Source organism: Sebastes fasciatus, chromosome 2, assembly GCF_043250625.1.
Source record: "Sebastes fasciatus isolate fSebFas1 chromosome 2, fSebFas1.pri, whole genome shotgun sequence".
Classification (NCBI taxonomy): domain Eukaryota; kingdom Metazoa; phylum Chordata; class Actinopteri; order Perciformes; family Sebastidae; genus Sebastes; species Sebastes fasciatus.
This window is the reverse complement of record NC_133796.1, coordinates 20038936-20051732: the sequence shown is the minus strand read 5'-3', so window position 1 is coordinate 20051732 and position 12797 is coordinate 20038936. Positions and strand designations below refer to the sequence as shown.

The 12797-nt window shown below is 37.2% G+C and overlaps 2 protein-coding genes across 4 annotated transcripts in view; one reads left to right on the top strand and one right to left on the bottom strand.

Moving 5' to 3' along the window:
- The window catches only part of myom2b (myomesin 2b), a 54229-nt gene that overhangs the window by 5463 nt on the left and 35969 nt on the right, over window positions 1-12797 (top strand). The window lies entirely within an intron of this gene.
- Window positions 1630-9716, bottom strand: rnaset2 (ribonuclease T2). Of its 2 annotated transcripts, none has more exons than XM_074613454.1 (10): window positions 9564-9716; window positions 8250-8327; window positions 7989-8043; window positions 6066-6115; window positions 5589-5646; window positions 5197-5261; window positions 3930-4043; window positions 3647-3692; window positions 3414-3488; window positions 1630-3284 (listed from the first exon to the last, which is right to left on the bottom strand). In XM_074613454.1, the coding sequence occupies exons 2-10, from the start codon at window positions 8318-8320 to the stop codon at window positions 3090-3092; spliced, it is 729 nt and encodes a 242-aa protein (XP_074469555.1). In that variant the 5' UTR covers window positions 8321-8327; window positions 9564-9716; the 3' UTR covers window positions 1630-3089. The 2 variants fall into 2 exon arrangements, with proteins under 2 accessions (XP_074469555.1, XP_074469545.1); XM_074613444.1 differs by lacking the exon at window positions 9564-9716 and adding an exon at window positions 8730-8810.

Sequence of the window (12797 nt, the reverse complement as noted above, 5' to 3'; positions counted from 1 at the left end):
CCTCAATGCAGTTGTCGCTTTTTAGTTTTCCCATCATTCACATTCGCCGCTCGTCTCTCTGGACGTCGTGTCCCCCCTCTCTCCGTCTCTCAGACGCAGTAGACGCCAGTAAGCACGCAGTCAGAGTTGTAACAGAGCCGTTAATCTGCGCAGACAGACAGATGGGTTGACGGACGGGGCAGGTGCCGCTGTGTTTGGGATTGTCTTGTGTTTTGCAGCCGGCTCGCAGCGTGAGGCTTGCCAGGCGAGGTGACGAATAAATCTGTTCCGCTGAATCAGGAGAGGTGTGTGTGAGCTCCCTCTTCACATCCCTGCCTGTGTATGTGTGTGTTCATCCCCTGCTGCCTCTCTCTCTCTCTCTCTCTCTCTCTCTCTCTCCCTGCAGAAGGGATTGTCACCAGTCACATTGTGTGCCGGCAAGCTCCCGACCCCTCCCTGCCTCATTCTCCCCTGTTCCTGCCCCTCACCTCCCTCTCTGTTTCTCCCACCAGCATAAAGCAACAGCTGGCGAGGTCACATGGTGTAAATCAGCTACCTCTCTCCGTCTCCCTCTTCCTCTGTCACCCTTCCCTTTAGCTCTGGCCTGACATCCAATATAACACAGACTGAATAAAAAATGATGACAACATAAAAGCGGAATGTAAGCAGCATACCAGTAGAGGTCTGGTGGAAAATACTGTGGCTCAGATTCAATGACACTACATCAGTTTGAATTTAGGAACAGCAATCAATGTCACAATCAATAATGATGACAGAATCAAGGACAGCAATCACAGAGAGTACAGCATGATCTGGTTGATCACAGGCCATGGGTGTGCGAGTGTAGGTACTTGGATCTGTCACATCAGCAGCTTTGCAGAACTGCAGTGTTACATAACCGGAGAGAGGGAGAGAGAGAGAGAGAGAGAGAGAGAGAGAGAGAGAGAGAGAAATAGAGACCAGGGGCAGTGGGGTAGATGGGGTGGGGGGGCTTTATTAGATGGAAGCAGGAGGTAAAGTCAGGACTGCTTCTCTACCTGGGTCAAGTGTCCGTAGCTGACGTGGGCTTTAATTTATTTCTAAAATAAGATTTCAAATTATTCAGCCAGGGTAATTCACCTCAAACGCTCAAACTGTGATCCCCAAACTTGGAACGTCACTAAAAACAGAGCTCATAGTGCTGTCTTCATTTGTTTGACAGGATTTGGGCCAAATTTAGAATATAGCTGGCAAATAGTTTCAGAGCATTTTAGCACTATTGGAAATGTAATCAGATGTGTTCAGTCAATCTGCTGTGCTGTGTTGTGTTGTGGGAGGAGATTCAGGATTATGGACTGGTGTCTTTGTCCCGGGAGGATTAAGGCTCTGTAAGGAGATCACAACATTAATATTCATACACACTGAGTAGATGTGAACACAGATAGACGGGCAGACATAGTACTATTACTATACTATATTATACTACATGCATAGACAGACATTTTGACATCCTGACACCACCGTCTTCAGGCAGATGGTCCTTCTATATTCATTCACCAAGCTCTACTTCTAAATTTAATTCACTTTCAATTAGACAAATTAAAATGCAAATAGATGCACTTAATCAATATTGCATGTTACATAATAACTCACAGGCAACTAGAGGGCAGATTGACTAGATATTGAATGTTTTATTAACATTAAAAAAAGACAGTACAAATGTTCATTTCAGTAATTTTACACCACCAGCATTTGTCCATTGTAGCTGTAATTAATTACAAGTATCCTTTTAGATTTCAGCTTACATTGAATTGATTTATATATGCACAAAAACAGCCATAGCCAACATAACAGCACCAACAGAAACAAGTCATTGTACAAATCAGATGGGGATTAAATAGTGTTTATCTAAACATTTGCTACATCCTTGAGAAACAGGTATTTTATCTCTACAGTAGTAGAGCATGTGTGACAAAAATGGTGCATAATGAACTCGTGTGACATCTTGTGATGTATTGGGCTTAGTGTGGGTCGTGAGGTTTCCATGGCAAAGTACTTGGGTTTTTGGACTCGTATCTACTAAAAGTGTAGAAAGAACTGAAGCATTTACTCTATACACCATATACTTTAGTTACCTTCTAGTCTATACATTGGTTCTATATTGGGTTTTAAGCTCACAAATGTGACCACCAGTCCTCTTCCTGCAACATAGACAGACCTAACCAGGCCTACAGCACAATATTGAATAATGGATTATGTACTTGGCAAACATCAGAAACTAGCAAACAATAACTACCACTAGTATATAATACCTGAAACCTGTGGATGTTGTTGAATATCTGCAGTGTTTGTTTAAAAATTATGCTCCAAAAGCCCTCAAAAATATGCATATAACTCAATATTATAGTGATTTAACAATGGAGATCACCAGCTATTTTGATGTATTAAATGAATTTAATTATATTGTAACTAAAAAATCAAATTACCCCCGCAAAAAAAAGAGATGGCACTTCATAAGTGGCACATAAGCACACAAATGTGATATAGAATATGGCCAGATGTCACAAGATAATGCACTAGGCTTTGATATCTACACAACCTATAACATGAAGTAAGAGTCACCTGCAACACTGATGCAAGGCTCCACTCATTTGCCAACAAGATACAGTACATTAAGTGTCCATCTTCCTGCCCGCCTGCCTGACCTGAACTCACCATGATGCCCCCCGTCGAGCCCTGCTGTGCACTATATTGGATTCAGTTTCTAAGCAAGGGTCGGTCAGGAAGGGACATAATTGCATTAAAGCACAAGGTATTAGTGGAGTGTGTGTCCTGGTCTTTGTGGGATGTAAAAAGAGCAATGCACTTTAAAGGAGATTTTTTTCAAGTACCTGTCGCAGCCATAATTTTCATGCAGTTCAAAAATGTTTTCAGACTGCACTGATAGTGTGACGGTATTTTTGACATACATTATCATTTAAGTTATGATGTGAAGCCTGAGAAAAATAGAATTATAGTCAGTTTGTGCGCACACGCTAAATCACAGTACAGTTCATTTGTTTGCATGTCTGTGTGTGTGAAAGTAGGGCTGTAGTGTGCTGTTGTTGCCTTTCAGTTTGCGCATGTATGTTTTATGGAAGAGAGGGTGGGTAGTAAACTGGCATATCATGGTCACACACACTGAACCCAGATACCCTGTCAACAGCAATGGTATTGTCCCAGTCTTCCCTGGATATTGTCTCCATGGCATGTCTCTCACAGTCCACGAGGGTGAAGTCAGGGTCGAAACAGATCTCAATCTGCCCCAGAGTCTGGAAATCATCATTCTGTGAAACACAAAAACACACAATTTAACAATCTAACAGACTGCCAGCCGACATTTGACACAAAAAATGTACCTGAACATTACCGAAAAGGATCATGACTTCATTATTTGAATGAAATTAGTTGTTTACCTTTGTCGGATGGGCACACTGGATCTTAGGTTTGACGTTGTAGAAGTTCTCTATGACTCCTTCAATTTGTGAAAGCTACACATAGACACACGGAGAAGAGCAAAAGTGAGAGGCAATATTATTACAGACCTTATTATTACGAGGCACTTGCATGCTTTATTCCTAACATAACACTTATATTTGATTAGATTTTAATATACCATGATTTAACGTTACAATATAAATAGACCTACTTTGTAGTAGTTTTCTGAAGGGATGATGTCAAACTTCCTCAGGATGCTACAATAACAGAAACAGATTTATATTTGAGGCTTTGAGGTGTTTATGCTTTTATCTAGAATGACTTAAAATAAATACACAACAGTAGTCAGATTCTGTGAACTACACTGAGGACAGCAAACACACAGGGTTAACAGTGATCAGGAACATCGAGACAATACTAATAACTAGAAAATGAGACATTGTTTCTGAGGAAAGAGGTGCGTGCAAGGGTGTAAATGTGTACGCGAGCTGTACCTGTCCAAATCCAATTTATGGTATAGTTCCAGTGCCTTGCCGAAGTATTTATGTTGACTATTCAGAGAATCTGCTTTGGCTGCACATGTACCATGTTTGTGCCACTCATACTTCCTGTTGAAACAGACAAACAAATAGCAATAAGTTTCACAATGATTATAAGTGATGCCAGGAATACACTACACGATAATGATAATCTCCATATGGTTAATCTTTAGGACTATACTCCGGAGAAATCTGAATATGACCATGTAGTCAGAGCTGGTTAACAAATAAATATCTGAGCACAGTGCGCTTGTCAACAACAGCCTATGAATGCCAGTTAATAAATGCATGACACTGCATTGTATAGTGTATTCCCAGCTTTATAGAGATTGCATACACTATACTATAATTTATACCATTAAACAATATGCAGTAAAGTATCAAGAAGACATAAATGGCTGTATTGCTGTCAGAAAATAAGTGAGTAGAAGTAAATGCTTGCAGCCATTTGTGGCTGTGAAGTACATCAAATTAATTCAGATCACACACTATAAGATTTGTTTTTTTAATTATTGTTGGTCTGAAATACTGTACGTCTTTAAGCTCATACACAAGAGTGTACATAGCATGGTATAGTGGAGTAAAGTACATTAATGTCGACTACTACAATCAGCATTCTTATACAGGAATAAAGTAGTTATTAGTTATTCATATTACTTGCATATCTGAATCCACTTGAGGATGCATTGACAAAACAGACAACCAGACAAACAATGCAGCTGCAGTTGTAAGATACATGTAAGAAAATACTGATGTGGTAGTTAGGGCTGGGCGATATGGAGGAAATCAAATATCACAATATTTTTGACCAAATACCTCGATACTGATATTGCGATGATATTGTAATGATATTGTAGGGTTTACTATTGGTGACTTCACAAAATATTTAGACAATGTGTTTTTTGATAAATAATCATCACTAAGTGGGTAAAGGCAAATAATATAATAGCTAGAATAGTCTGGAAAGTTCATAAAAATACACCACTTTATTGTAATGCAGCCTTTAAAAGCAGGAAAAGACAACACCTATGCCATATTACTGTATCCAAAATCTGAGTTATATGTAATCTCATATCACGATATTGATATATTATTGATATATTGCCCAGCCTTAGCTGTAGTAGTACAGTTATAGTATATAACCTAAGAACATACCCAACTAAAAAGGTGTCACAGACAGACTGACAGACAGAAAACATTGAAGGGTTGATTGATACAGTACCAGAATTCAGTAGAAAAGGGTTTAAGCAAGTCCGGCCAACTCTTCTTCATGTCTGGGAGCAGGTCCTGAGAACATACACCCAATAACAGAGTTGTTTTATCGATCAGTATACCAGCCAGAGAAAATGAGAAAAAAACATTAAATTGACCTTCCCAAATTTGCTAATGCCAAATTTTACAGTCTGTCTCCATTTAAAGTGCTTTAGATTAAAAGAGCTTTCCATCTAGCTTTCTGAAGAAATAAGTATTCTCCTATTTCTTCTTTGTCCTACCAATTGTCATCGGTGTAACTGGTGTCTGTTTGTTCTTCTTGATAAACTTAAGTGACTACTGATATACAGAAAGACTATATTAATTACTTTCAAGACACACTCAGCCTGAACAGTGTTGTACCTCTATTTGAGAAGAGTTGAAATGCCACGATGAATTACAGTCAATCCCTTTATCTGGCCTGGAAAACAATAACATTCACAATATTAGATATCTTGCACGCCCTGTGTTGCTCATTCACAGACAGAGAGAGAGAGAGAGTGAGAGAGAGAGGGAAGGGAAAAAAGACTTAGTAAAACAGGTATTATAACCAAGTAACAATTACCATGCGTTGCATTTCTTTCTCCAAGTAATGCACAATTAGATGTGCTTCATTACAGTCACTTTCCTAAAGAAGTTAGTGGAAAAGATAATACATCTCTGTCGTATTATTTTCAAGTTCTGAGCTGGTTTTATTCTAATATTGTATATATTTGTAATAATGTACATTTTCAGAGATTTACTTTAAACTATTTTCTGAAGTGTTAATACCTAACAGGTTGTTTTTTAGTAACATCTGCCGACACTCTTATATGATTTAAAAACCACCATCACACATACCAGAGTCCATGTAGTGTCCAGAAGCTAATGTTGGCATGACAATGTTCCATCTGAAATGTATAAAAATTTGCATTGTTATTCCATCTAGATGCATAAACCCAACACTTAACTCTTTATTAGTAATTAACATTCACTAATATTCAGCTGGCAGTGTCTCATTGAGCTGAAGAACAAAAATCTGTCACAAACTCAGTGAAGGCGCATTAATTAAAAAAAGAAGGTTGAAATGAATATAGAGCTTCTCGCCTGCAACTAATGATCATTTCAATTACTGATTCATTTTGATTATTCTTACACAAACCAATTATCCATCTGTCCATTAATTGGCAGCACCACTAGCAATAGTTTGTTTGTAAGATATGAGTGATTGATGAAATGGACAATCACTTTAAAGATACAGTATGCCTTGCATATTGTATTTATATTGCACCTAGAATAAAAAAAAAGAAAGAAAAAAAGTTCTTCCTTCTCCAACTAAGGAAAGTCACACTGTCGAGTCGAAAGGGGAACTGCAGCAACTTTGTGGCTTTGCAGTTATTGGTCTAAATGTACTGTATATTTCCTCAGTTGAGTCTTGGTATGTCAATTTCTAAAACTGTCCTAAAATTGCGTTGATAGAAACTTCTACTGAGAATGTTAGTTTGTCAATCATTAAGCAAAATAAGACCCAGAGCATTTCCCACCCCAAACAGAAACTTCTCATACCAAGACCAGTTGCCAAACCTTTGCTTCTGACACACAGCCAAACATATGACACAACAAAACCACGTCACTCGTAGGTTTGCACCATCAGAGGTTTTCAAGAAAGCAGAAAAAGCAAGAAAAGGCAGTCGAAAGCACAAAATAAGGAATGTGTGTTTTGTATCGTGACTGGAATGGTTAAGCTGCATCTTCCCGTGTTGAATCTTGCCGAATCAAACCACATTGCTGACATACAACAAGTCTCATGACTCATAAATAGAAATCACATGATATTAAAGGATTAATTGTTGACTCAGTGATACAGTATATAGGTTAGATTCTGGGGCAATATAAGAGGTAAACATCGTCTTAAGATGGGATACCATGTTATTAATTAATTAATCATAATTGTTGGATAAATATTAAATATCCTTACTACCCTCAATTTGTTAAAACAGGGGTATACTCATCTTTGATGGTGCAGAAATGGATCTAACCAGACACAGACATAATACTTTGGCTAGGCCCATACATTAGATAAAGTTATTGCTGGACTAAGAATGCTTCATATGAAAACACAACATTTTAGTGAAAGGTGAGGCTCTGGAGATGACTGTGACAACCAAAACCTGAATAATTAATCACAGGCTGCTGATAGATGCTGATCATGATAAACTGAAAACCTTCTTTCTCATAGACATTTAATATAAATTCAGTTGAATATTAAAAACTGATTCAGGGACTTAGGTGAGTAACAGACTCTTTTCATCCTATAAATGAAAGAATAACAGAAGAATGTGTAAATGGAGTCAAATCTGGATCTGGTCCAATGAATCACGGCCCTTGTTCGCAGCAGATATTTTGACTTGACTTGGAAGGAGAAGCACAGGTGTTACTAATAACATTAACGATGGCTCCATGCTATTCAAGCAGCTTAATGGCAATCATCAATTTTATTAATTACACTTGTGCTTTTCCTACTGTGATAAGTCGGATTATGTTCAGCCCTATTGTATCTTTAAAAAAGGTCAAAATTAGGGATGTCAAGGCATATACATTGGATTGAGTTTAATAACTTTAATGTAGGCTACTTGAAGTGTGCACTGTGTAGCTGTATTATCTCGGAAAATAGAAGTATCAGATCGGGACTCAGCATCGGCAGATACTCAATATTAAATCAGAGGCAAAAAAAAATAATAAACAAATAAAAGATTAAATAAATAAAGGCAGGAAGAAACTCACACTACAAAAGGTCTTTGGCCAGTGGTGGGTCAGGATCAGTTTGGTCCACATGTGTCTGAAATACACGCACAAATACATTAATTTCTTAGTGGAGTTTAGTTTGTTTGTTATTTATACAGAATGACACGGACACAACTTTATCTATTGAGTTATGTGTTAATTTAATTAACATACAAATGGAGAAGCAGAAAATAGCAGCTCACTAGACCATCTACCATCATATTCATCTATATGTACAGTATATTATGCTGCTGTACTTACGGAGGTGAAATCACAAAGGCAGTCGACAGGGCTGCTGCCAGGGACAGCAGAACGGGGGACCAGAGCCTCATGTTGGACCTAAAAGAAGATTTTTGTCAATTAACAGATGCTTTTATGCAGAACAACCCCAGGTTCCTCCTCCAACATCCACATTACAAAAACATTAAAACAACGCCCAGTGTGTAGAATAGAAAAAAACAAAAACATTTGTGACTGTGGAGAATTCATGCATCAAAGTACATTTTGATGAAACCATGTATTACACAAATTGTAGATGTTGGTTAGCAAGAAAAGCAGACTCATGTGCACAGTGATGGACAAAAAGAGAAAAACCGGTAGTGGCTTCAACTAGGGGGAAGTGAGAGGCAATTAAAACCTCATGTGACAACTTAATTAGGCACTCAACAAAAGCCTTTAACCAGCAACCTCTCGCTCATATACACAAACAAATGTGTTTGAAACCTTATGCACACATATTACCTGGGGACAGTTTTGCAAACAGTACCCAAAATCGCATCAATCATGGAGGTGACAGTTAATCTATTTAAAAATATAAGAAATGATCTAATGCTGATTATCACGGGATCTCTCAAACTGTGCAGTTATGCGTCAGGCTGAAGTTCCCACTCATGATGAAATAGTCAGTGCATGTCACAGCCTAGGAGACAACCACAACAACAACACATAATAGATGCACTACTTCATGTTTTTTTTTTTGTTGTTTTTTACATTTATCTTTGATATTGCAATATATTGTTAATTGTTTTTTTATTTATTTGTTTGTTTTATTGACACAACAAACATTAATTACTTCTTTATTGTTTTCTTCCATTTACATGCATGTTCGTTTTAAAGATCTATATATTGTAATTTGCTTAATGAATTGTATATATGTATTTTGTTTTTATATTTTTTATTTATATATTTTTATTTATTATTGAATTGACGCTTTGGCAATTTTGTTCACCTGACAGTCATGCCAATAAAGCAAATTGAATAAAAAATAATAATAATTTAGTCCAGTTTGTGGAAATACATCAAGAAAGTTCTGCGAAATGTGCCCTGCTACAAACAACAAAGTCAGCAACAATGCCAAAGACGTATTGATATCTAGGCTACTTCCTAGAGACATATAGCAGCTCTATAAAACTGCAGTGAGTGAACAAAACACTCAAACTGAAACACAAACTGTCACTTTAGTTTACAAACAGATGGCAACTCTGGAGTCAAGTCAACAAACTAACACGTTTTCTGTAGTTCACATTAACTTAACTTAATCTAAAGTTACACATGCAATGTTTAAACTGGTCTCACCTTGTTCCGGATGTGTTGCAACAAAGACTTGCGGTTACTGCGCAGTTTATAAAGTAGAAAACTTCACTAGGTTGGAGCGATAGACGGGATACTAGAGTAACAAGAGAGCTGTCTGTTGTTTATGTCCCGCAGACGAGTCACTACCGGCCTGTCGGATCAGCAAATCAACAGCGCCGTAGACGTCATGCGTCATCACGTGGTAGGATGGGTGGGTTTGATTTACTGTCCGGTCCCCGCCGGCTGCTCCTTGTCCAGTAGCCTTGTAGTGACGTTGTGAAACCAGGTTCGCTGATGTGACAGTTTTGAAGCGTCCCTTTCAAGACAGCTTGCACTACAGTGTACAGTATTCGTGTCTAGAAGAAGGGAACCCCCAAGTTGCGAAACTCTTAAAGGTATAAAATAAGATAAGATGAACCTTTAATAATCCCCGGAGGGAAATTCAGGTGTCAAAGCAGCAACATCAGCAAACAGAGTGAAACACAGGAGAGGTAAAGGTATACAAAAATTATAAAAACAATAATAGAGATATAAACGATACAGAGTGAATGGGTGAACATAGTGTGTGCAGTAAATATATATTATATAATATAAATATAATAAATTAATATGCAACAATTTCCTAAAAAAAAAAAAATGTATAGACTGATAGAAAAATAATCAAATTCAAATAAGCTTTATTGGGATGAATGTTCAAGTTACATTACTGCCAAAGCCAAATTACATATTAATGAATAATTACATTTCACAAGAAATAATCACAAAATAATCACAATCACAAGAAATAATCACAATCACAATATATAATCACAAAATAATCACAGTCACAATTTATAATCACAAAATAATCACAATCACAATATATAATCACAAAATAATCACAATCAAAAGAAATGATCACAATCACAATATACCAAATACATTTTGAATATACATTCTTTTACAGATGTAGATCAGAAACATGTTCGTAGCTTGTAGCACCTCTTATTGTATGGCAACAGTCAACATATTTTGCAGCTAATATTGCACATTGATTTTTCTCCTCACATAAGTATGGTATTTTCTGAGGATCGGGGAGATGGATGAACTCAGGATATATATTATTTATTTTTTCAAAGAAAACATCTCTCACATCCTTATATTTCTCACAGCACAGTAAGAAGTGAGATTCTGTCTCCATCTCTCGTATAATAATGTGAATATAATGTGAATAATCAATCATCACTTATGCCGGTAACACTTCATTTTACAGGTCTGCAAATTTCATGGTAATTAGGTGATAATTAGCAAGTAACCTATTTGAAATTTCTTTGGAATTACTGCCAAATTACCCCAATATTTACATCAAAATTAATCGAAAATATCTTTATTATAAACATTTAATAATTATATGCCGCTATTTCCCAGTAATTTATTTAATACATTTCCAGGAAAAGAATACAAAGTTAATTGATATGCTTTATTTCCATGTCTGCTGGTAAATAGATGATAATTAGCAAATAACTTCTTTAAAATTTCTTAAAAAACTCCCTAAATAATTACATTGGCTAGCAGGTTACATTTGACAATAAGTCACACGATGGTGAGATTTTTGCCTGATCAGAAGTGACCTCTATTAGTTTTGGTTTTCCACCTCCAATGAAGAGCCCTATTTTAATGATTATCTGCTATTTTAGTTGCTAATTATTAAATAATGTTTATAATAAAGTAATTTTTGATTAATTTTGATGTAAATATTGGGGTAATTTGGCAGTAATTCCAAAGAAATTTCAAATTTCTTACTTGCTAATTATCACCTAATTACCATGAAATTTGTGGACCTGTAAAATTAAGTGTTACCCTTATGCCCCACTAGAAGGGGAATCGCTGTGAGTTCCCCTGTTCCTCTGTCTCTCCTCTGCTGTGTGCAGTGGCTGTTGTGCTGCTATCAGTGTGCATGTGCCAGTTTGACCGAGGCACACAAACCAGGCAGAGAGGACAGCCTGCAAATTGGCACCTTCCAGCAGGGTTTTGTGGAGTTAGTTGTGTGTGTATATTTGTGTTTTAGAACGTAACCGTGATGAAAACATAAAAATATATATATTTCTCTCATTCGCTGCTTTGTTCTCATTATCGGCGCTCTCTCTCGGTTCATTCTATAGCTCGCTTGAGGAGGAGTGGCCAACTTTGAATGCGGTGTGTTTACAAACAACAACTGACAACTATTGCATATTATACCTTTAATGATTTAGTTTAGTTTTAAAACCGTTCTGGTCGCATTTTGTTTCATGTTACAGAAGCCATTATTATTAGAAAATATTACAACGTTAAGATCTCTGGAGATTAGTTTGGGGATACTGACGTACATTGAAGACAAATAATTAAATAACCAACTCAGATTTGATAGAAATGTCAGCTCTCTAACAAAACTGCATTCTGATAAACACAGTTTTAATGATTTTGGAGAGAATATACCAGATTAAAAGTCTGTGAACAGCATGCTTTGGCAACAGCATTTGGGAAATTTGGAAGCTGTGTCAACAGAGAATCAGTTTCACTATGTGCCAAAAACTACTTAATTAATCTGTAGACAGTTATACAGTGTTGTATTGTAGTTTTCAACAATACAACACACAGACGCGCTACATTCACAACATACTGGGGGATTATTATATATCTCCTTTGTTACTTTGTGCATTAATGTCTACAGCTGCTGCAGTGTTTGGCAAGCTGCCACCCTCCATGCCTCTATGCTCAACAGAAATCATGTGACCTAAACAGAAGTTTACAAAGCCCAGTATGAACACACTCTGTAGTTAATGGGAAGAGACAGTTGATATCATTTTCTGTCCTGGTGGGGGGGGGAGGGGGGGGGGGGGGGGTGGGGGTGGGGGGGGGGGGGGGGGGGGGTGGGGGGGGGGGGGGGGGGGGGAGGGCAGTCAGCTAAATGTATTGCATGTCTGCCCAATGTTTCTTCAATATAAAATATTTAGTCAGATTTTTTCTCTTTGTTAAGTGCTCTGAACTAACGATTCATAATTTAAAGTTAATCGGACAGGCCTGACGTATTAAATGTATGAAGTGCCTAGGGGGGATTCCTTTTAAATAATGACTCATTATAAGCCAGTGTGGTAAAATTAAGCATGTCAGGAGACTAAAATGAGATTAATTAATCTTGCTATGTCTCCAGGGACTGTAGCGTCAAAAGGTGTTGCCTGGAATAGTCAAAATTTCACAATATATTCCTGAAAGAAGCAG